Below are 25391 nucleotides of genomic sequence, written 5' to 3'. Positions count from 1 at the left end.
TATTGAAACTAAGTGAGCAGCAGCGTGACCCAGCTGTGGTTCTTGTAACCTCGCTCTCTAATCGCTGAGGACAGCAGCCGCCCACTCGTTGCCTGCCTTCAGTGCAAGAGTCATCTCCATGAGCAAAACATCCCTGAGCGTTTCGTTCCTTGTCTCCCCTCAGCAAGACTGGGATTTTGTTTGTTTTAAAATACTGAGTCATATCTATTAAAGTGAATAGTGGTGTTTTTTTTTAATATGTTGACAATTTGGACCCATGTTCCAACCAGGTGGAACAGATGTTCCCATTGGGGGTTCAGGGACCTAACACTCAGACTTGTCACATCAGCCTAGAAAGTGGTTCCTGGGGTAGAGGCCATTTTCCTACAGGCTTTGATTTTCCCACCAGGGTTGGACCCAAGGAAGAGGAGTCCCCGCCAGCCCCCTGGCCTCTGTAACCCCTGGCCCTCTATCCTCCCCTGCAGGGTACTTCCTCTCTCCGTGGTCTCTCTTCCTCGTGATGATCGGCAGCTCCATCTTCAGCGACGTGTGGCTGGGTGTCTGGTTAAACAAGGGCTCACCGCTGAGTTCGCTTTTGGCTTTGGGAAATGCTGAGTCAGTTGCTAATGGAGAGTCTGAACACCATACAAGGAGCCTTCCACAGCCCTCTCCACGAGGCTGAGGTCAGCTGCTTACACTACACAACTCAACTCCTGAAATCCCCTTTGATTTTTCAAGACAAGCAGGGCATCCAAATTTGTATGTGCCACGTTCAAATGTTAAAGGATTGGCTGAAAAGCTTGTGCCAGGCCAATGCAGCGTGGCTGGAGCTGTGCACATGCAGGATAGGGTCAGTTCTGCGACCTCTGTTGTAAGGCACCTCTGAGGAGTGTCTGGGAAGGGCTCGGGAAGCCTAACACAGATTTCTGTCTTCTTGCCTCTGAAGAGAAACTGGCATCTTGTCATGGACACTGTCTGGTGTCAGAGAGTTCTACCTGGCTCTGCTCCCCTACAGGGATAAGACATTCAAAAGTCAGGCGGGGTCCCTGGATTTGCTGTAGGGCCATTGGGGGGCCTCTCTCCGCCTCCCAAGCTCTCATCTAGGCCAAGCCCCTCCTGGGAAGGACGGATAAATCTGCTCTCCCTCAAGCTTGCTGGAAACTCTCCCAGATTTTGGCCTATGGTTTCAAAGCTTTCCTGGAGCCCCAGGAAATGCTGTGGGGTTGCCTGCCCATCCTCCAAGATTACATTTTGGTACAGTTCTGTTGCTATGACAACCAAAGGGAGGAGGTCCTGGGAAGACATGCGCAGGGGAGAGGATGCAATTGCCCTCCTGGAGTTTGGCATAGCTTCCTGAGACCAGTCCCAAGGGGAGAAGCCAAGGGGTGGCCTTCTCTGTGCAAAAAGAGAGCCATCTCTGGAATGCCCCCCAGATCCCTGCTTGCTCATGAAGAGCCCTTTCCTTGGAGAACCCAAGGGGTGAGTCGGAGCGGAGCCTCTCCCTATGCGTGGTGCCTCCCCAGTAGGCCAGTGCCATTCTAATTGGGCAGCAGCAATGACGGCTGACCCACGCATTGGCGCCACCACCAGACACTGGGGGCATAGCCCACAGCGCAGCGAAGCCTCCTCTTCAAGATGGTCCTTTGGTCAGTTAGCTCCCCAGGGATGCTTTTGCTTTTACGGATGTTCATCCATCAGCCTCTGGTTTACGTTTCCGCTATTGCTGTAAGAAGCAAAATGGCATTTAGAAGAAAGATGCTTGTTCGCTCCCCAAAGGCAGTCTTGACTTTTAGCACATGGCTCAGAGAAAAGCAAAACTGCCAGTTTTTCAGGAGGAGGAGATGGCCTCCCTCCAGAAATGCAGGCAAAAACACGTGTTCTCCTCGTGCAAGATGGAGCCAAGTGTGGTCTCCTTGAATCCTCCCAGAGCCCTTGGTTCATCAGGCTCCCTCCCCCCACCGCCGACTCCAGGGCAGTGGACCAGCGCCCTCCTAGGTGCACCCTGAGAAAAGGAAAGGCAGAGGGCCCTGGGGGGGCGCTGGCCCATCACACAGAGAAGCTCCTGAGTCTCCCCGAAGGCCTGGTGGTTTCTGCCATCAGGTTTCTGATTCCCTGGCCTGTTGGGCTGCCTGAGTGTGGCTCGGCCAGCGTATGGGACCCAGATATTGTTGCTTCTGTGATTTTCCTGGCCCAGCATCACCTCTGGTCTCCTGAGGTGCAGTTGGTTTCTGAGATGACTGCCCTGTACAAGTCTGGTTTGTCTGCTCCGCTTTTCTCACTGACTGTGCTGAGCCTCGTCAGCCAGGGGCCCTTGGGGGCCCAGCGGCCCAGCAGGAGGACCATGCGAAGCTCAGGAGTCCCCACAGGGAGCTGACTCATTCTTAACCATTATGCACTCCTTTTTAGCTTCTTCTCCCTGGAAAGATTCTCTGAAAAATTCCCATTCTTTTGACAGTTGATCAATTCCTGGTGCCTCTTGTTTTCCTCCCAAGATGACGCGTGGGCCTCACGGCATCATGAGCACGTGCGAGGTGGGCCCGGTGCAGGCAGACACCGGGCCGAGGGTGTACCAGTGGGCGTACGCAGGGAGCATGGTGTCCGTGCTGGTGTTTGGTATCAGCCAAGGCTTCACTTTCACCAAGACCACGCTGATGGCATCCTTCTCACAGCACGACCGAGTGTTTGACAAGGTACAGGCTCCCCCTCTTCCGCCCCAGGGGCTGCCTGTGCATCGGTACATCAGTCAGTGGGGTTTATTGATCACCTGCGATGTGCCAGACACTGTGCTCCGCTCTGGGGTGGACACTGCTCACGGAGCTTATAGTCGAGTCTGGGAAGAGTCTCCCAGTATCTACTTATCAACTGCAAAGGCAAACTTCAGGGAGCTGTGGGTGTGTCATGGGCCCAGGCAGGGCTGGGGGTGAAGGTGTGAGTGGTCACGAAGGTCTCCCTGGGACACTGCCCTGGAGCAGACGCATGCAGGCCAGAGGGCATCTCCTGCTCCAAGGAGCTCTGAGGACATCAGGCCCCCTCTTCATTCCGCTGTTGCCATGGAGGGCCCTGGCCGGAGCACACAGGTGTGCCCCCCATCCCACCCCGCCACACACACACAGGGGAACTTGGCCTTTTATTGCCCTGGGCAAAAAATCCCTCCCTCCTCCAAGGAGGCTGAACCCCTCCACGGTCACTCTCATCCACGGTGGTGGTGAGAAAGGGCCGCATTCTCGCTTTCCCAGGACGGCCTGGCACATTGTGTTGGCCCCCAGAAAAAACCTCAGGCCTGGCTCGCGATCCCAGCCCCAGGGAGCGCCGGACGGGGCAGGGGTGGGGGTCACCAAACAGGCACCTAGCCCCTGACCCTCCATCGTCGCCCACAGATCCTGGAGAGCCCGATGAGTCTCTTTGACAGGACTCCCTCCGGCTGGCTAATGAACCGTTTCTCCGAGGACACGAACGAGCTGGATGTGAGGCTGCCGTTTCATGCCGAGAACTTTCTGCAGCAGTTTTTTATGGTGCTGTTTATCCTCGTGGTACTGGCTGCTGTGTTTCCTGCTGTCCTTTTAGTCCTGGCCGGCCTGGCTGTAGGCTTCTTCATTCTTTTACGGTAGGTCAGTGCATGATTTAAAAAGGAGCACACGAAACCTATGCATATTTGGTTAACCCTGTGCAGTGACCCGGTAGTATCCGGTGGTACTGAGTCCTTGCTGTCTTCTCTGAATGGTGGAGCACGTTGAATTTTGGTGACGTGCTAAGTGCTCGGCATACCTCTGGCATTTGAGCCTCAGAGCAACGCTGAGGGGAGGATATGGCTGGGAGATTAAGTCACCGGTCCCAGGCCAGGAAATGAGCGACCGTGGTTGCTGTCTACCTGCTGTTATGTTCTTAACCGCTGGGCTTTGCCATTCCTGCTGCTGGAGGATAGAGGAGACCAGTCTCTCCGAGCTTTGAGAAACAGCCCCACCTGGCCACTGATGTGGTGAGAGAAAGGCCATGGCTGCTTGGCACTGAGGGGTCCCCGTGCCCACCTTCACACCCACCCTGGGGGAAAGCAGGAGGGCAGCATCGGTCCCAGCTTTCCAGGAAACCCAGCTCCTCAGGCCCTGCCTCGCCCTGGGCGAGCTGGAGTTCTCAGCAGGCAGCCTGCTGGGTATTGCGTGAGGGCTAAGGATTGGAAATCAGTTGAAATTTGCAACAGGGTCCCAGCTCTGCTGCCAAACTAGCTGGAGGACCTTGGAGAAGTCAGAGGAACGCTGCAGGCCTCAGTCTCCTTATCTCTAAAATGGTAATCATCGAAACATGCGCCTCGCCTGTTCTGCAAGGGTTCTCAGAGGATCAATAAGTGTCTTGTAAATTAGAAATGGGACACAATATTATACAAACTTTGAGTTTCTATAAAACTCAACGAAATGTTTATCACGTTCCTAAATGTGCCCAGCCCTGGTCTGGACACGGAGGGTCTTGAAGAGGGTGCCCAGATTGCAAGGGTTCAGCCCACAAATCGTAGGCCCACGTCCACCTGTAAGCAGGAACTTCACACTCAGAGCTGAGTTTTAGAAATATTGCTGTGGCCATTGCACAGTGTGGAGGGTGGATGAAGCTACAGAAAGATTGAGACAAGGCTATAGGATTGGAGACTCTTGCAGTATAGAATCTGAGTGAGAACTGAGACACAGGCAGCAGCAGTCAGGACAGAAAAGAGGTGGATTCGGGAGCCATTTCGCAGATAGTCCGTTGGGGTTGGGGGATGGGAGAGGCCAAGGATGAGTCCAAGATGGGGAGTGCTGTGAAGACAGATAGGAGTGATACAGGAGGAGACGCAGTTGGGGGTGATCAAGATTACCGGTTTGATTTTGGATGGTTCAAGGTTGTGGATCAAGTCCACAGATGATGCCACAGACAGTGGGCAGTGTGCGTGTAGGGATGCATGGTCAGAGAGGCTGACTCCACATCCTTGGCCGAAGCTGGCGTCGCCATGGGAACTAGCACACGTGCCCTGGGAGTTGGGGGAGCCGGGCTCTCGCTTCAGTCTCCCACTGCCTCCTTCGTGACTCTGAGAAAGGACCCATGGGCCTCAGTGCCCAGATCAAGAGCTTATTGCAGCGACCAAATACAGATAATTTCTGCAAGTCCTTTACAAACCATAACAGGTCCTGGGTGCCACTTCTTAAAATGGATTCCTTGGGCTGGTGTTTGTTTTTGTAATCTGTGTGTTTGTCTGACCATTGTTCCTGTCTGTTCTCCCCTCTGTGCTGTTGACTTACTTAGTAAAAAGTTTTTCTCTGCCCTGCACCCCTACTTCTTGCTACAAGACAGGCCAGATCAGGCTGAGCCAGACTGAGTTACCCAATGTTTCCAACTAACTCACTTGAGCTCTGAATGAGGTTTCCCTTCCTCTCCCCTGGGTGAGTGTCAGCTGAGTCTGGAGTCCAGATCAGATTCGCTGTCCCGGGCCAGCTGCCAATGTGCGTGCCGAGGGCAGTGGTCTCGCACTCACCGGGGCCCTGGGGGAGTTACATCCCGTGGAGCATTTGGTTTTAAAATCAGCTCCTGAGGTGACAATGTTCAAATGTTGTTCAAAATTACCTTAGAAAATGTCTTTAGAAGATCGCATATTGGCAGTTGACACACCAGATCCAGATTTTCCTCCACGATTGGAACAGATCCCTTTTTCTTTGGTCGGGTACCCAGAAGTAGCTGGCTTGTATTTAGGGGCTGCACTGTGTGAAAAACACTAGTCTTCAAAGAAGAGAGTCACAGCTCGTGCAGCGAGACACATGCTGCAAGAAGCCTTCAGAACTGAGACCACAGGAAGGAGTGGCTCAAATTTCTGAGACCCCCACCCTCACACACAGGGATGGGCCCCCCCAAGAGGAGAATGGCGGGCTAGCCCCTCCTCCCTGGTTAGATAGCACCGTCCGTCTTAAATGTCTTGAGTGCCCAGTTGGATTTGTGTGAGCTGTGGGGAGTACTGGGAGACCCCATTTGGGGCCCTCTGGGCCACTCTTGGTTTTCCCAAAGCATTTTTTTTTTTTTTTTTTTTTGTACGCGGGCCTCTCACTGTTGTGGCCTCTCCCGTTGCGGAGCACAGGCTCCGGACGCGCAGGCTCAGCGGCCATGGCTCACGGGCCCAGCCGCTCCGCGGCACGTGGTATCTTCCCGGACCGCGGCACGAACCCGCGTCCCCTGCATTGGCAGGCGGACTCTCAACCACTGCACCAGCAGGGAAGCCCCCGCAGCATTTTTCACAGAGGAGTCCAGGAGCTCAAGAAGGTCGAGAGCGTCAGCTGGTCCCCCTGGTTCTCCCACGTAGCCTCGTCCATGCAGGGCCTGGGAACCATCCACGCCTACAACAAGAGGGAGGACTGCGTCAGCAAGTCAGTCCTGGGCAGGGCCTGCCCCAGGGCTTCTGCTCCCTGTCAGCCCCAGCGGGAGGCCCAGAAACGCCGGCTGCTCTGGCTCTGAGGAGGGAAGTCTGGGTGGCGCGGCCTGACTGTGGACAGAGAGCCAGTAGAACGGAGGAGGTGCCCCTCACACACTAGGCCTTTCTCCCCAGTGTCCGAGGCCCCCAAAGACTCGAGCTCATCCAATGACAACCTCAGTACAGGGCTTTACATGTTTTATTTGTTTCTCCCTAAAAGTAAAATGTGTTCAGTTCAGGAAAATAGGAGAAAACAGAAAAAAAAAAAAAATCACCCATGGACCCCCAACCCAAATCCTATTAATATTTTTGTGTATTTCCTTCCAGTCTTTTCTTTTTTTCTATTTCTGAAGTATTTATAATCATTTTTGTCTTGTTTTATTTTTAAATAGCATTTTTCATTTTCTTACATATTCCTTGTAAGAGTCATTTTTAAAGCCCACATTACATCTCACTTCGTAGATGGACCAGTTTTCTTCTTTTTAAAATGTTGGGACTAGATTAATAAATTTCTCTGGAGTCCTCCAGCTCCAAACTTCTAAAACACCGTATAATCACATATAATTAGTGTGTATCAATCACAGTAGGCTCACTGTGGTAACAAACAACTACAAATTTTAGGGGCTTAACACAATACGTATTTATTCTTCCTCAAGCCACACCTGAATGGGGGTCCATGGGGCAGGGGTAGGGAATTCTGCTCCACACTCAGGTACACGACCTCTCTCCATCTGGGGCTTTTCCATCCTGAGGGCCTTGGGGACCTTTCCAGGATCCTCTGGTCTAACTGGAAAGTAAGAGGAGAGATGTGGGTGGAGGACCCCAGTGAAGGCGCTCATCATTTCTGCACACTCATTGGCCAGAGTTCAGTCACATGGGTACACCTGACTGCAAAGGAGGCTGGGAAATGTAGTCCAGCTGTGGCCATAGGAGGAAAAGAAGATGGAGTTTGGTGAATCTATGGATTCTCTGCCACATAGATGGTCTTTTTCCACCCCCATCCTTTCCCTCCTTAAAATCCTAACACACACTTTAAAGTTTGTGTCTCTCTCTCCCCACCACCCACAATCTCAGTGTGTACCTGGTACCCCGTCCTGTCTTTAGTTCAGTCAGCCGCTAGCCCCGTTAACTGGCGTGATCTGAACATCATCTATCAAGAGTCCTGCATCACACATCCACCCTTCCAGTGTCCTGGTCATGGGCCATTCATCAACTCACAACCAACTGAACAGATTCAATCCTTGTCTTCCTGCAGATTCTCCCCCAAGGTTTCCAAAATGATCCTATAGGAGAGCTGAGCCCTACGCCATTGATGGGCTCTCCCCTCTTTTAATCCTTTCGTTTCTTTCACGGAGTTTCCAGAGGGCTTGGGCTTCTCACTTGTACTGCTTCTGTGAACAGACAAAAATGCTACAGCACTAAAAAGAGGTCCGAGGTCAAATTCCAATTTGATCCCTGCCAGTGATTCTGTTTCTACACAACCTAACCAACCACACATGTAAGACTGCAGATGACTCCTAAGTCACTTAAGCTGTCAGTTGAATTTGTAGGCTTTATAGAGACATGGTAGAAAGACCAAAGTGTTTGGAAGAATATTTTAACTAAGCTCTGGGAAAAATTAGTTGGAGTGGAAACAGAGAGGAGGGTGCTACAGGGCCCAGCCTGGGTAGTCAGAGGGGCTTCCAGCCAGAATCCTTTGAGGAGGTTTAGAACAGGATGGAGTAGCAATGCCCGAGGACGTCATGACTGCACCAATGGAGGAATCTCAACTCTTTAGGGGTTTAAGCATGGAACGTTTTTATTTTTATTCTAATAATTTCTACCAGTTGTTCTGATGAAGCCCCTTTCCCAGTAAGTCAGGGGAACCTTCAGTGGCAATTGTGATTAATGTCCCTTCTGGTCAATGGTTAGCTCAGTCCAGTTAAAACTTCAATCTTGAAGGTACTCAGGTCACAGCCCCCCACCCTCCATCGCTCAGAGGCTTGGCGTGGGCATGCTGTGCTGCTCTATGTGTCGGGCAAGGGGGCAGGGTCACTGCTGGGAAGCACCCAGTCTTTTCTTTTAAACACTCTCTCCCTTTTCCCTGAGCCTGGTTCTCTGAGGCTGGTGCAGGGGGATGGAGGTGGGGAAGGACACATCTTCAGGTGACCACCCTGTCCAGGTCATTCTCCTTTCTGCTGCTGATTTCTTCTGGTCCAGCTCCCGGTGCAGATGAGGTGTGTCAGGGGAGAGCCCCCAACGGGACCCAGGTCCCCAGCCGCTCTGCTGGGCACTGCCGATGGGCAGGCTCTGGCGGGTCCTCCCATGAGCTCCGCCTGGCAGCCTCACACTGCTTTCCTTTTATGTGGGGCCTCTTGCCTCATGCCGATCCGTGTGGCATCAAGACTGCAGCCTCACATGCCATCTTCCCTCTGCACCCCAACTCTAGGAACTGCAGGAACGGGCAGGACCCACCTTCCGTACATCTGGGGACCGAGCAGCTCCGGGGCTGGGTCTCGCCTTCATCCCTCGGCGGTGTCACCTCTCTGTCACTCTGCCCTGTGCTCCTTCTCCTCTTTGGCTCAGGGGACACGCAGCAGGTGTACAAGATGTCAGCTTTCTTTTTTTCCCTCCACCTTTATAAACAATTGCCTTGACTCTTCTTTCCCTGAACTGGGGAGGAGAACCAATCCAGCACCCTCTTTTCCTTCCTCTGCCATCACAAACATTGAGCTCTCCTCACCTCCCACCCTGTATAGATCAAAGGGGTCAACGGTCATTTCCACAGGGCCTTTGGGGGGTGGCTACCTCCAAGACAGCGGTCCTTTGGAGGTAGAGTGTGAGGTTCTCAGCCCCTTTTGTTCTCAGCTGTGGGTTCCAGTTGCCAGTTCTGGGAAAGACAGAAAGAGCCCACTCAGCACCATATGCTACTGCCATGTAGGATTTCTCAAAATACGTGCAAATCAAAGATGCCCATGGCAGCAGATTTTAAAGAGTATGAATATATGCTCATCTTTGTAAGAGATTCCTATATAAGAATGCATTGGGGGCTTCCCTGGTGGCGCAGTGGTTGACAGTCCGCCTGCTGATGCAGGGGATGCGGGTTCGTGCCCCGGTCCAGGAAGATCCTACATGCCGTGGAGCAGCTGGGCCCGTGAGCCATGGCCTCTGAGCCTGTGCGTCTGGAGCCTGTGCTGTGCAACGGGAGAGGCCACAACAGTGAGAAGCCTGCGTACCGCAAAAAAAAAAAAAAAAAAAAAAAAGAATGCATTGGCCCTTGAGTAAAAATTCCTCTCGCCCTATTTCTCCAGTAGCCCTAACCCTAAGTCTGTGGAAGCACAGCCTGACCTCCTGTTTTGTCTGATTTCTTAATTTTAGGTTTCAGATGCTAAATGATGAAAACTGCAGCCATCTCCTGTACTTTAACTGTGCTGTCAGGTGGTTTGCTCTAAGGATGGACATCCTCATGAACATCATCACCTTCATTGTGACCTTGTTGGTGACCCTGAGTTTCTCCTCAATCAGTGCTTCATCCAAAGGCTTGTCATTGTCTTACCTCATCCAGGTAACACCTAGTGTAAGGCTGGGCCTGGCCTGGAGGCTCTGGCATAGAGTGTCTCAGGGAAGATGGACATAACAGAAAACCCAACTCAACGGGGTTAAACAATAAGGAGAGCTCCGTGGTGAAGTTCACATCATTAAAAGGTCTGGTGGCTGTATGGGCTTCAGGCACAGTTGGATCATGGCCCCTGAGTTTGTCCTCCTCCTGGGATGACTTTCTTCATTGCTGTGCAATGGTGACTGGCAGCCTCTGGGGGCTATAGCAGGAAGGAAGCAGGAGAAAAGCGTTTCCTGCCCCAGCCACTGAACAAAAGCCCTGTGTTTTACTTTCACTGGATGAATTGAGGCATCCCCAAACTAATTTGTGGCTCGATGGGATGCGGATGACTGGCTTAGGCCAAAGGATGGAGTCATACCCCATGCTGCTCTCATGTCACACACTGCTGCCCCACAATGGGGAGAGGGAAAGGAATGCTGGGGGGCAACCATGATGTCCATGACAAATAATCACCAACTTCTCTTTTTGGTTGCTTTGGTGTTTTTCTTTTGAAAAATAAGAATAACAGAGAAACAATAATAATAGGGAATAATAATGAAAATAGAGAAACACATGTCATTTTAGGCACTGTTGTAAGTTCTTTACATAAATTAACTCATTTATCCCCACAATAACCCATGAGGTAGGGATGCCATAATCCCGGTTTTACAGGTGAGGAGACTGAGGTCCAGAAAGACTTGTCAGAATCACACACCGGCATGTGTGAGAGCCAGGATTTGAACCCACGTCATCTGAGTCTGATACCAATCTGAGTCTGCATCTGCTCCTTGTTACATACCTCACACATCTGTCTTTGGAAGCTGTTCCCATGCAGTCCTTATCCTCGGTGCTCTGACATTCCAGGACAGTGAGTCTGAGTGGGGGTCTGTTTCCACTTATTCTGTTCAAGACTGGGAACAGAATAAAGTCAAATCTCTCTTCAAGTGGAAAAATTTCTCCTTTTCCTCCTTTATTCCTTTTTCTCCTCTTGATAATTTCCTTGTCTCCCTTCCCTTTGTTTTCCTTTTCTGTCATTCATATTGGTTGAATATTGGTTTTCTTGCATCAGTCCTCTATGTTTCCTTTCTTTCATCTCAGTTTCCATGTTCTTGTTTTTTTATCTTTATTCTGGGAATTTTCCTTTGCTTTGTCATTAGGCCATTCTCTTGAATTTGAAGATCATATGTTCGTATACTTAATTTCCACAAACTCTTTCTTAGTCTCTGAGTTTTTAAGCAAATCATTTTAAAATGGGTGCAACATATTTTTAATCTCTCTGAGGATATTAATTGCAGCTCCTCACCTTTCTTTTTTCTTTTTTTTTTTTTTTAATTTTATTTATTTATTTATTTATGGCTGTGTTGGCTCTTCATTTCTGTGCGAGGCTTTCTCCAGTTGCAGCAAGTGGGGGCCACTCCTCATCGCGGTGCGCGGGCCTCTCACTATCGCGGCCTCTCTTGTTGCGGAGCACAGGCTCCAGACGCGCAGGCTCAGTAATTATGGCTCACGGGGCTAGTTGCTCCACGGTATGTGAGATCTTCCCAGACCAGGGCTCGAACCCGTGTCCCCTGCATTGGCAGGCAGATTCTCAACCACTGCGCCACCAGGGAAGCCCAGCTCCTCACCTTTCTTAAACTCTCCTTTCTTATTTGACTGATACCTGTTTTTTCCAGGGTCAGTTTTTTTGTTTGTTTGTTCATCTGGTTCTTGCTCTTTCATGCCATTGGTTTTGTTCATATGTCTCTTGATCCATTTGTGGTTAAGGCTGAGAAACTTGGTTGGATTTTCATGTTTTCATCTGCCTTTGTATATGCCTTGGTAGGTCTCTCCTGATGGGACGTTTTATAACTATGGATAGGTTGGTTGGACTTTTCCACAGGCTGGCTTCACTTCAGGAAATCAGCCAGAGAGCTGGCCTTCAGACACCCAAAGGCTAGATTTAAAGAGATTTTATCTAGGACACTATTCTGGGAGCCCCGTTTATCCCCAAGTCATTTATCCACTTCCTTTAGGGAAGTGTGTGTGTGTGTGTGTGTGCGCGCATGCGTGTGTGTGTGTGTGTGTGTGTGTATGTGTGTGTGTGTGTTTCGGCCTAGGGATAAATTGCCCAGCTACCTCTGGTTGGGAGGAAGAAGAGGAGGGGCAGGAAATGGGCCCAACGGGAGTAGCTGTCTATACGCCACCTCAGTCTGTCTCTTTGTGGACCCCTTCTCTTACCTGGAGCCTCTCTGACTTCTGCTGGAAGAAGGTTCTGGAAGCTCCTGCAGCACACTCTGCCTCCATCCTATCAAAAGGCTTTCATCCTCTTTCCATCTTCCAGAAATGTGTAACTCTCTCCTTCAATGATATCTCTTGATATCTCTTCCCAAGCCCCTTGCTGTTAACGGTCTATTCCTTTTTGCAATCTCTGTACTATCATTTTAATAATATTTTGGAAAGGAAGAGGAACAAATATATGCTCAGGACTCTATGTTAAGTGAGGGAAATGAGTTTTCCTTGGGTAGGCAGTTTCCCTCATTGATGGATGATTTTTTTTTTTTTTTGTGGTACGCGGGCCTCTCACTGTTGTGGCCTCTCCCGTTGCGGAGCACAGGCTCCGAACGCGCAGGCTTAGCGGCCATGGCTCACGGGCGCAGCCGCTCCGCGGCATGTGGGATCCTCCCGGACCGGGGCACGAACCCGCATCCCCTGCATCGGCAGGTGGACTCTCAACCCTGCGCCACCAGGGAAACCCTGATGGATGATTTTATTTGTTGTTACCTAGTAAAATATTAAACAGATGATGTTGAATAGATTCCCTTACTTGGTCCAAGTGAAACCGCTTTCCTCAACTGAGGTTATGCTCTTGCGATATATCACCAGCTTTCTATGAGATTGTTTTCAAACATTCCTGTGAGGCTGGAGAATTTGCACATCTCAAGATCTAGGGGGTGTTTCCCCTCCAGCTGGCTTTGGAGCTTTATTGAGCATTAGCCCCCCTTTGGAGAATACAGAAAATCCAGCTGACAGAGCTTCCCTTGAGAACAGAGGAGACTCCCTAGGTGGATGAGAAATTGGTGTGAAGTCCCACAGAGCAGAAAGTGAGTGCAAAGTAACATCACATAACATCACAGACGAGGATGAGCACTTCCTGGGGCCAGCACTGTGCTGATAAGGGATTTCTAACCCCATGGAGGGCTGCCCGGGGCCCTGAGAGGCTGATACCCTTGAACTTAACAAAATACTTATATGCCCTTCTCAAGAGCAGAGTTCATTCATTCACTCAGCAGATGTGTCCACTGAGCACCTGCCAGGAGCCGGAACCATGCCAGCTGCTGTGGGTTCAGCAGTGAACAAGCTGAACAGGTCTCTGCACTCATGGAGCTTACATGCTAGTGGGATATAAAGGGATATAAAGTGGGATGGAATAAATAAGTGCGCAAGTAAATAAATAAGGAGACTTCAGAAACTGTTGAACTGTTATGAAGATAATGAAGCAGGGTAATTGACTGTAAGTGGGGAAGCAGCATTAGACCCCCATATAGTCAGGGAAGGCCTCTGCCGGGAGGTGACTTGCAAGCTGACACCTGAATTTGATAAAGAAGGAGCCAAGGAAGTGCTTCAGTCTGAGGGGCCAGGGAAGGCTGGGGGTAGGCAGGAGACTGGTGCCTTTGGGGAACTCAGAAGCTCCTGTGGCCTGAGCAGGGTGGTGGAGAATACGATATGAGGGGTCGGTGGGGCTCCGTCAGCCGTGGGCAGGGGTGTCACCTGTCTTCTAAGAAAGGCTTTCTCGCCTGCAGCACTGTGGACATTTGGGCCAGATAATCCTTTTTGACAGGGGCTGTTCTGTGTGTTGCAGGATGTCAGCAGTCTTTCTGATCTCTAACTAGGAGATGCCAGTAGAATCTCCCGCCTCCAAGGTCGTGACAACCTAAAATGTCTCTAGACATTGCCAAATGTCCCAGGGACTGGGTTCCTAATCACCCCGGCTGAAAGCCACTGCCCTAAGAGAAATGGGAAGCCAGTGGCATGTGTAAAGCTGGGAGGCAGCAAGGGAGGCCCACTGAGATGAGCTCTCGGAGGGTCTGGACCCACACTGCTCTCACCTCATCCACCTGCTCAGGACACACTGCCTCCTTCCTGTTAAGGCCACTTGCTGCTGCCCAGAGTTTGCTTGACAGACTCTTATCATGAATGCTTCAGCACACACCATCTTCTTAATCACCCCAACTAAGGTAACGCCCCAGCCCAGCCCTAGCCCCTCTTTCACATCTTACCATATAACTGACATTCTTAGGGTTCCTGGACATTGCCTGTGTCTCATCCCGCTGGCCCACTAGAATGCAAGCCCTGGGGCTTCAGTGGTCTTGTCTATCACGTTCACCCCTGGGAAACCAGCCCCAACTGTGCCGGCACCCAGTCACTGCTCACCTAGTGAAGACCTGGTCCTTCCTCCAGCCCACTAGCCCACCCTGCGACTGAGGCAGGTGCTGTTGGTGGCCCCCCTTCCAGGGCAGGCCAGCTGGCCTCCCACTGCTGCGGGAAGGTGCTCAGTTCAAGGCTGAGGCAGGTTGCACCTGCGGTATGGGGAGTCCTCCCAGCTCCTCAGCAATGCCTGCAGGGAGTTAGGGGAGATGGAGCCGCATCCTCGGGACAAGTCAGGTGAGTTCCGTGCGGACTCCCAGGACCCCCAGGGGCGTCAAGCTTCAGTTGCCCACAGTGAATCCTATCCGGACTCTCCTCCTCTGTGCCTCAGTTCTCCCAGCTCCTACTGGGACTTTTGGGGTCCACCTCCTGGAGGTGTTTCCTAGGGCTGCTGTAACAAATTATAAACTAGTGGCTTAAAACCAGAGAAATGTATTCTCTTGTGCTCCTGGAAGTTGGAAGTCTAGAATCAAGGTGTCTGTAGGGCCATGTTCCCTTGGAAAGCTCTAGGGGAGAATCTGTTCCTTGTCCCTCCCGGCATCTGGTGGCTGTTGGCTTCCTGGGCTTGTAGCTGCATCCCTCCAATCTCTGTCCTGTCTTCATGTCTCCTCCTCCTCTGTCTCTTATATGGACACTTGTTGGATTTAGGGTCCACCCAAGTAACCCAGCTTGATCTCAAGGTCCTTAATTACACCTGCAAAGACGCTTTTCCTAATGAGGTAGCATTCAAGGGTCCCAGGGATTTGGATGTGGAATATCTTTTGAGGGGACCTCCATTCAACCTGCTTGCCCTCAAATCTCAGGGTTGGCTTCTGGGGGATCCTGGCCTAAGGTGGGTGACCTTAGCAGGCCACCGTCTAAGCCTAGAGTTTCTCATGTCCGAAGCAAGCAGATGGGCTTGATGGTTTTCTTCCACTTCTGATACCTGTGGTGATTGGGTTTCAGGTGCTTCCAGGATGCAGGTGGGATAATCGGGGAGGGCACAGAGGTGCAGGACCCTACCAGGTGGCCGCAAGTGCTGGGTTTCCAGCAGTGCGGAGGCCCTGGGAGAATTCCTGCTCACAGCAGTTCCCCACCCCTCCAACCAAGAAGCTTGTGCCTGAGCAGTGCTGTGATGGGATGACTCTGCCCATCTGGAGTGCCAGGGAGAATATAATTACCATTTGTTTCTAAATACAAAGGAAGTGTTTAAAGGCAAAACACCCCAACAGGAGTGTCTTTACATCTGGACACTTGGCTGGGAACGCAGGCCTGCTTTTGGTGTGGTCCTGAGTAAGACGGAAGGGGTGACTCACAAGCCGGCCCTGAAGGCAGACAGGGCTCTGACTGTGGCTGCTTGTCGCCCCCTCCACAGCTGAGTGGGCTGCTCCAAGTGTGCCTGCGGACAGGGACGGAGACCCAGGCCAAGTTCACCTCCGTGGAGCTGCTCAGGGAGTACATTTCGGGAAGAAATCAGTGCAAGAGGAGGAGCCAGTTAACTCTGGCAGAATTTAGGTATTTGATCTTTTTACATGTGAAAGGGATCTCTTTAAAAATTGAAATCGGACCACAACCCCTTTTCTTAACACCCATATTTACAATATAGTCTAAAGTCCTTGATGATGAGGGAGAGGTTCTTTTCAAAAAAATTTCCTCAAGGGCTGTTTCTGTACACAGAAGAGAGAATTCAGTGGCTTACTTTAGTTTCTAAAAATTAATACTTATTTGACTAAAATTGTAAATTGAAAAAAACTGTCTTCTTTAAAAGCTTTTATGTTCCCCTTACAAATCCTGCTATTCTTTGAAAAGCAGTCTTGCCAATTCAAGCAATCACTTTTAAGGGCCTTTGAACAGCATTTGGCCCCTTTTAATTAAATACTTTAAAACATTTTAAGCTGCATTTTAAAATTTAATGCATTCCATTTCCTTTTTAAGTACCTCGATAATCTGATTTAACAAACAAACCTTCCTGAGGTTATATAAATCTAATAAATTAAACTTATAAATATGGTGAGCTTTAAGTTCTCATGACAATCCCAATGCTATATATAAATAGTAAGTTTTTAAACTTAAAACCATGTTAAAATAAGTTATTCAATTTTACATTTTAAATTAGAATCACAAGCCTGAATGTTATTAACATTATGAATACTTAAAGCACCAAATATGCAGATTCCATAAACTAAAAATACTACTATTCCAATCATGCTTCTCTTAAATATTATTATTACTAATTCTAAATCTTCTAGGGATTAAAAATACTCACTGTCTAGGAATACAATTCTTTTCTCAGCTAATTGTGGTTGCCTTTCGACCAGCGATGTGGGCTGGTCAGCCACCCTAATGGGGAACACGGGAGCTCTATTTCTCCCGGTTAACAGGTACTTTATAATTCAGAGGAGGGGTTAGTCTTATAATGCAGTCAAGTTGCTCTCCTTCTTAATTGGAGGAAATTTGCATTTCTTGGGCTCTTATAAAACTTTAATTCCTTTTCCATGTAACTCTGAACTTGACACCCGGTGCTACTGTCATCTTCCTGCTTCCAACACCACAGTGACTCTTGCAGATAATTAAATTGTATCTGATCGAATTCTGCAAATCTCAAGGCTTGGTCTGGATTTGTCACACAGCTTCAAGGTCACACTGCTGACACTTGCCCAGGCTCACAAGGCCTAGTATGAGCTGCCACTTACAGTCATCCATTCTATTCACTAAGCTCTAGCCACACGACTTTCCTTTCTGTTCCTCAAAGTCCCCACACTCATTCTGGCCTCAGGGCTTTTGCACTAGCTGTCTACTCTGCCTGGAATGAATCTTTCTGTAGCTGACATCTTCTCAGCATTCCAGGTCTCAGCTCGAATGTCACATCCTCACAGATGCTTTCCTCAACACTTAAGTAACTTTTACCCCTCCTACCCTTCCACCCCACACATTGTGTGTTCTGTTACAATACTCTGTTTTATTGTCTTCATTTCTCATCTCTTTTCTTGTTTATTATCTGACTTCCCCACTGCAATGTGAGTTTCTGGAGTGCAGTGGCCTTATTGGTCTAGTTCACCAGCATGAATACCAGTACCTAGAATTGTGTGAATGAATGAATGAATGAAATGAATGGAAAAGCAAATGACTATTAACCCATCATTTGTTATTCTGTTTTTCAGACCTGTGTTCCTGAATGCACTCACCCCCTCAAAGTAGGGACCTGTTCCCTCGACTGGTCCAGCCGTGGGGAGATAACATTCAGAGACTATCAGATGAGATACAGAGACAACACTCCCCTTATTCTCAACGGGCTGAACTTGAACATCCAGAGCAGGCAGACAGTTGGGATTGTTGGAAGAACAGGTTCTGGTGAGGACAAGCTCTGATTGTGTTTCTTTCAGGTTGTTTTCTTTGCATTTCCACTGGGCATGCTAGTTAAATCACACCAGAGGGTGATGTGCATGCGTGGCGGATTGGTTGTTTTTTCCCTGACATCTCTTTACTATAAATTAGGATTTCAGGTTGGATGGATGTGTGGAGTTAGAAGTAAACACACATCAGTTTTTGACTTAATTAAATGAGAATCATTCTGGTGAGATGAGGCCCAGAGGATGAGTCATGTGTTAATAGCCCCTGCAGGGATGGACCGGTTAACTCTATTAGGGTGGCTGAGTGCCCCTGCAGAGTGGGATTTCTGTCTGCACAAGGCCATTTTCATTGCATTAAAAATTCCCTTGATTAGATAGATACTCAGGTATGATGAAATACAAACTGATGTTTGATTTGCTGCTGTTGCATTTATCGTTCCCAGGCAAGTCGTCCTTAGGAATGGCCTTGTTTCGTCTGCTGGAGCCCGCCAGTGGCACAATCCTCATTGATGGCATGGATATCTGTACTGCTGGTTTGGAAGACCTCAGAACCAAGCTGACTGTGATCCCCCAGGATCCTATCCTGTTTGTAGGTACAGTAAGGTAGCTGTTTTTGATCGTTGTGCATCCGTATTTTTGGATAGTGAAATCAGACCAGGAAGAGCTTTGTGAAGCGCCCGCGCTGTGGCTGGCCTGGGGCTGTCCTATCCTGAGATTCTCACAAGCCTTGGGAGGAGCTGAGGACTAGGGGCCTGAACATTACTTGTGTTTTATAAGCTACATCACAAATACGCAAGATGCTTATGTGCAGAGTGAGCAGACATCCCAGTTGGCCCTGGAGAGCCCTGATTTATGCCTGTTTCAGCATCCTATCAGGTTTAGCAGTGGCCACTCCCTGAATTACTCCAGTTTGCACAATCAAATAAATGGTTATTCTACGTATGTAGCTATCCTTTCAGAAGTACGTCAATTCATTCCCACTAAGAAGCGAACAGAAACTGCTCAAGTCCAAGAACAGTAGGGTTGCAACTTTTGCAGGGCTCAAGATCTGTTGTCAAGGCACAAGGAGAAAACCACAGTTACTCACTTACCCCAGTGTAGTGGCTGCCCCTCTAACAAGAGGGACATTTCCCCCATTGAGCACCAAATGAAGTAGGGGGCTGTATTGAGTGTTGAATGAAAAGGACCTTCCGCGTCTTGAAATGCTAGACTCACACCCTGCATGTAAGGTGCTCACCCTCTGCAAGGCCCGGGAGCTGCAGATACAGCTCTTGCCTCTGAAGGCAGAGTGAACACACCGGGAGGTGGAATTGCTCGCTGCCTCTCTCTCTGCCAAGAATTTGCATGAGGTCAGATCCGCTCTGCTGCACACGGCCATGGAGAGGACCAAATGTGTCCCCCGGTGCCTCGCTTGGGGCTACCTCTTGGCAGGGTTGGTGGTCTGCCCGCCTTGGTGGTTTCTGCTGCATCCCAGAGTCATGGGTCCTCGGTCTCTTGGCCTGAGGTTGGTATTTCATGAACCACTGCCCTGGACTAAGCACTGCTCTTGTTGCTGTGGCGTCATCACACACCACCTCCCGCTCTCCCCCTCATGCTGTGGAAAACATGCTCTCCCATCCTCTCATCCTCAGAAATTCAGCTTCCTCTCCTTTCCTTCATTGCAGGTACAACTTGGATCCCTTTGCGAGTCACAGCGATGAGATACTCTGGCAGGTTCTGGAGAGAACATTCATGAGAGACACAGTAGGTCTCTGGGGCTGGCCGGGATGAGTCCGTTTCCCAGCACCAGTGCCCCAGACGCCTGGCTCAGGTTTAGATTTGGCCAGTTGTTTGTTGGCACCACATATGTCAATCCTAATTGCTCCTTGTTAAAAGCAACAATAGACAGTATTTATTAGGCCACTGCAATGGTTCAGTCAAGAGCGCTACGTGCATTGTCTCAGTTGGTCCTGACTACAACCCTCTGAGGTTGGTACTCCTGCCCCTACTTTTAGAGATGCAGAAACTAAGACTCAGGGTAGTCAGGTGTGAGTAGCAGAATGGAGACTTGACCCCAAGCCCATCTGACTCTAGACCAGAGGAAGTGCCCTACTGCTCTGCCAATAGCCTCATTTGCTTATTGAAGCAGATAAACTCTGGGAAGGTGAGAGGGCATGGCATGGAATGAACCATTTGTGAGATGGAACCCTGTCCTATAAGAGCTGCAGCTGGGGTCAGCGGGTGAGCGTGGCCACCTCTGCAGCCCAGAGGGAATTTTTTTTCCCAGGACTTGGTACCAAGGTGAGCATCGCCCAAAGCCACTCTGACTTGTCCTGCTAGATAAATCAGACCCTGTCTTTACCTTTCCTCGATGACCAGAAAACTCCATCCCATCTCCATTTTATGCATAGAAATAAGGATCCTGAAAGCCATTTACACTTGTTTGTGTTTCTCTGGAGCCATATGTGCATCATTTGTCCTCTTTTGGCAAGGTGTCTACGGGGTTCGATGAATCGCACTGTGATTTTAAATTATGAATGACTGCCTACTCCTTGGTCTTTCCCTGGTGCCTGTTCGCAATATTGAAATGATTGTTGTTTTGCACTTTCTTTTCTGCAGTAAAATAAAGCCAGCCGATAAATGCAAGAGAAGGGGGCAATCAATATGGAGGATACAGGACAATTTTATAGATCATCAGCACAATATGGCATTCTCTGTGTTCTATAGGTAATGAAACTCCCAGAAAAATTATAGGCAGAAGTCACAGAAAATGGAGAAAACTTCTCAGTAGGGGAACGTCAGCTGCTTTGTATGGCCCGAGCGCTTCTCCATAATTCAAAAGTAAGGAAACAACGCGGAAAATGGATTGGTCCAATTTTGGATATTTCCTGCAGCGCCACTCAAGCCAGGAGGTAGAGCCAGGCGTTTGTCTTTCAATAAAGAGAGAGCAATTGGGCCATTTAAAAACCGATCACTTTTTCTTAAGACAAAGTTGTGAGGGGAAAAAATTGAAAAATAACCGCCATTTACAGCAATAGCACCTGCCTCCCCTGGGCCTTTCCCCGGGAGGTCTTGCTTAGGTATTATCTCTGTCCTCCTAAGTCGTTTGGGTTTGAGAAATCTGCCTCTCAACTTTTCCCCTTTGTCCCTGAATGATTCTGAGGCCTGATAAACAGTACTCAAGATACTAAAGAAGGCCTTCAGAATGCCAGGATATAAGGTCTGTAAAATTTATACTCATTTTTCTTAGTGACTTAGCCATCTTTGCTTACTGATTTCAGAGAAGGGATTGCTGTTGCTTTAGAAATCCCATTCTCTGAACCCGGATCAAAGTGTAACCCATCGTGTGTGCTCTCTACATGTGCTAATGACAGGGAAGGGAGCAAGCATGCATTCAGTCCTGACTGTGGCACTACACAGTACTGAGTGGTTGATGTGTTGTCTTTGCATTTCGTGTTCATGATAAGGTGTAACCCCCTTTTACAGACAAAGAAATGGAGCCTTGGGAAGTCAAGTAATTTAGCCAAAGTCAAGCAGAGTTAGAGCTGAACTCAAGCCCTCTGAATGGCAAACCAGTACTGTGGCAGGCAGAATAATGGCCCCCCCAATGATGCCCATGTCCTGATACCCGGAATCTGTGAACATGTTACCTTACCTGGGAAAAAGGGGCTTTGCAGATGTGATTAAGTCAAGGATCTTGAGATGGGGAGATTATCCTGGATTACCTTGGTGGGCCCAGTGTAATTACACAAGTCTTTATAAGGGGAGGAAAGAGAGTCATAAAGAAAGAAGAAATGCAACAATGGAAGTAAAGGTTAGACTGATGCCAGAAAGAGGCCACGAGCCAAGGAATGCAGGCAGTCTCCAGAAGCTGGAAAAGGCAAGAAAACCATTTCTTCTCTTGAGCCTGCAAAAGAAATGCAGTCCTGACAGGACTTTGGCTTTAGGACTTCTGACCTCCAGAACTGTAAGATAATAAATTTGTTTTGTTTTGAGCCTCTAATTTGTGCTAATTTGTTATAGCAGCAGTAGGAAACATAACAAGTACTGTTATTATATCTCATGCTAACTCATGTAGTACAGTAGATAAAGACCATGGGGCATTTCTTCTCTGGTTTGTAGGGTTAGAATAAACAATTCACAAAAAGGGGAGCAAAGAATATACAACCTTTTTTCTCCAGCAAGTCCCTCTGAGGAAGATGAAGGTGGTGTGATACGACTTTTATTCTCTTGTTCTTTTTCTAACTTTCTGAGATGGATACTTAGCTCATTACTTTTCAGCCCTTCTTTTTTAATAAATTGAGGTAAGACTATAAGTTTCCCTCTAGGTATAGCTTTGGCTTGGTGTGACTTTCACAATGCTCCTTCCTCAACAGATCATTCTCCTTGATGAAGCCACTGCCTCCATGGACTCTAAGACTGGTACTCTTGTTCAGAGCACCATCAAGGATGCCTTCAAAGACTGCACTGTGTTGACCATTGCCCACCGCCTCAACACGGTCCTCAACTGTGACCGCGTCCTGGTCCTGGAAAACGGGAAGGTGCAGGAAGTTGGCGTCACCTCTCCAGAGGCTTCAGTGGTTTGGGCTCTGTGGTGGGTGGATATTTTCTGACAATTTCAGCTCTCCTTCTCTGACTTTCAGGTGGTCGAGTTTGATAAGCCTGAAGTTCTTGCTGAGAAGCCAGATTCTGCGTTTGCGATGTTACTAGCAGCAGAGAACAAAGTCTGACTATAAAGGTCCCCATAGGGGCCACATCAGCTGATTTTAGAGGAAGAGGAGGCTGTGTGAGATGAGTCAGCTGTGCCTGCAGGGGGAGGGGCCGTTATCTCAGGGGGCAGCTCTGGTCCACCATCCCTCCCACGCCTGGAGCACAGGCAGAGCTGGGGTGGAGGTTGTTTCCTTGCCTCGCCCAGCACATGCCTCCTGACCTCACTTGGAGGGCATGGGTCTGGTCCTAGATGATGAACAGAGGCAGAAGAAGCTTGTGGGTTAAAAAACTGCCCCTCACCTTCTAAAACCCTAACCATCCCTCATGTGTCCTTATCATTACCACCTCAGTGCCTGGGAGTGGAAGCATTGTAATTTTCAGTTAAAAACTGGTCAAACAGAATGGAAAAATGCCTACGGATGGACTTTGTAAAGGTTTCCTGCCTTGTTATCAGAAGGGAAAAGAGCAGAGTTTTCTTCCTGCTTAACTCCTATTCACATCTATTTGGAGTGTGTGACAAGCAGTAACTACACAGATCTGTAGCATGAAAGATTGATTACAGTGTTTGGTGAAATTTTTTTTAAAAAAATCATATCGTATGTCCCATTTGCTCTATTAGAATAAACAGGGAAACAAAATGTTGGAGTTTTTCTGTAAATTACATTTTTATATCTTCTATATTGGTCATTAAAATGCAGTAGGAAATTAAACTACCCTGAAAGGTTGCCTTGCAATTATTTTGCTGAAGATATTCCAGTTTCTGTACTATTTACTCTCGCAGACCCTCTTTGCTTTCTCCATTGACTCAGTAACAAACCTCCACAGCATTTCCCAAATAAAACCTTTCTTTCCAGCCTCAAAGTTTGCTATGACGGAGGCAGTAAAGACATAGTCCCAGCAGCCCAGGAGTGAGTGGCATGGGGCAGCCGTGGCCAGTGAAGCCCCCGCCCCACCCCTTCTTAGTCTTGGTCCCATCCTTCACCCTATCCATCCAAACATGGAGGAAGGAAAGCCTGGCACATAGTACTCAAGAATGAGTGACATGAGTGCATGACACCATGATGAACTCATCCTGGCAGGTACCTGTCGTCTCCCTACTCCCAGGGTATATTTACATGTTAAGGGTTTAATCTGGAGAGGCTGAGATTTAGGGCACACAAGCCATCCACTAGCATCTCAAAGGCTGGGTTTGTGGCGTGTGCTTCCAACAAATCAGTCTCCAGCTCTCCTCTGGCCAGGCCTGGGCAGGTGTCTGCAGGACCAGAGGTGAAGCAGGCACAGCTGGCTGCAAGTAGAGCTCCCCGTCTGGTGACCGTTAAGGCCCTGGCTAAGGTAGCTGGGCAGCAATTCTGCCATCAGCAGAGGGCACAGAGCAAGAAGGATGTGGTTGAAAGGCCACGAGTGAGGGGGCTCCGTTCACGGCAGCTCCATGCCAAGTTCAGATCTCCCTGTGAAGGGACACAGTGCATCTTAGGACGGTTCACTGTCCTGACCTGATTCTTGCCTTATCACAGTAGGTGAGGCTGATCTGAGGTCTTCAAATCCGCATGCACTGGGCTCTGGAGCAGCTACTCCAGGCTGAGTGTGGCCTTCACTTTGATGGATGGATGTCCAGTGACTCCTCCGTGTGGCAAGCAGACCAGGCAGTCTGTGCTGCTCGTGGAAATCCATGCCAGCTGTGTGATGGAGGAGGATGCTCTGTTTTCTACCAACTCAGCACCAGCCAGACAATCAGTCTATGATTTCAGGAAGGTGTTTCCAGGAGGGCAGGAGGGCGCCAAGGCTATGAAGATCCCTGTGGCCCATTCAGATGCACTAAAGTATGAATCATCTCCTGATGCTTGTTTTTGCCCATGCTCCCCTTGGCTTGTACTGTCCAGAAGAGAATACCAATCCTGACTCACCCCTGTGATGTGCCAGGCACCGTGATAAGCATTTTTACATGAGTAATTTCATTGACTCTTCACCTCACAGCAGGAGATGGACGCTTTTATTATTCCCATCTTCCAGAGGTAGAAACTGAGGCTCACTGAGGTTAGTAGCTTAGCTATAGATGTACAAAAGGAAAAAACAGAGGCAGGATGTGAACCCTAACCAGTCTGACTCTAGCACCCTGCTCCTAACCCCTCCACAAGAGCCCCTCATGCCCGTCCCGCTCATCCTGTAGCAGGGACAGTGATGGTTGTCAGGATGGCACACAGCAAATAGCGACTTCCGGAGGGATGACTGTTGCTTGCATGTGCAATGGCATGGATTGGTCTCAGGGAGCCCCCCCCTCCCACCCCTATTGTCACTGAAATGTTGGCCAGGGCGAAAGTATGTTGAATAATAATAACCAATGTTTAGCCAGTACAGGCAGACCTCGGAGATTCTGCAGGTTTGGTTCCAGACCATGGCAATAAAGCAAGTATTGCAATAAAGTGGGTCACACATTTTTTTTGGTTTCCCAGCGCACATTAAATTTATATTTGCACTATACTGTAGTCCACCAAATGTGCAAGAGCATTATGTCTAAAACAAAGTACATGTCTTAATGAAAAAATATTTTATTACTAAAAAGTGCTAGCCCTCATACAAGCCTTCAGTGAATCATAGTAACATTAAAGGTCACTGATCACAGATCACTATAACAAATACAGTAATAATGAAAAATTTGAAATATGGTGAGAATTACCAAAGTGTGACAGAGAGACAAGAAGTGAGCAAATGCCATTGGACAAATGGCACTGAGAGACTTGCTCGAGGCAGGGCTGCCACAGACCTTGGATTTGTAAAAAACGCAGTATCTGTCAAGTGCAATGAGGCAAAGAGCAGTCAAGTGCGGTGTGCCTGTAGTCCTCAAAACACAGACTGAGTTCATCGAATCCTCACCATATTGCTGTGGGGAAGGTACCAGTGTTACCTTCATATTACGGATGATGACACTGGGGCACTGAGAGCCCCTGGATCAACGTCACACAGAGAGTGAAATCTGAATCCAGGCAGACTGGTGCTG

General features: G+C 49.0%; 1 protein-coding gene across 1 annotated transcript in view; it reads left to right on the top strand.

Annotated features, from left to right (window-relative positions):
* Positions 1–22416, top strand: part of LOC309837334 (ATP-binding cassette sub-family C member 12-like) — a gene marked incomplete at both ends in the record, with an annotated part of 145672 nt that extends 123256 nt beyond the window's left edge. Inside the window, 14 exon segments of the mRNA XM_082677806.1 lie at positions 465–594; positions 1924–2128; positions 2472–2669; positions 3357–3583; positions 6216–6353; positions 9755–9941; positions 15733–15822; positions 17519–17708; positions 18151–18310; positions 19372–19450; positions 20414–20437; positions 20441–20527; positions 22063–22227; positions 22330–22416. Of these exon segments, the coding sequence (XP_082533932.1) occupies positions 465–594; positions 1924–2128; positions 2472–2669; positions 3357–3583; positions 6216–6353; positions 9755–9941; positions 15733–15822; positions 17519–17708; positions 18151–18310; positions 19372–19450; positions 20414–20437; positions 20441–20527; positions 22063–22227; positions 22330–22416 (1967 nt within the window).
* Positions 22417–25391: the final 2975 nt, after the last annotated feature.

The sequence above is a fragment of the Grampus griseus genome, assembly GCF_964374135.1.
Source record: "Grampus griseus genome assembly, chromosome: 19".
NCBI classification, from domain to species: domain Eukaryota; kingdom Metazoa; phylum Chordata; class Mammalia; order Artiodactyla; family Delphinidae; genus Grampus; species Grampus griseus.
Note: the sequence above shows the minus strand (reverse complement) of the source record. Positions and strands in the feature narration are given on the sequence as shown.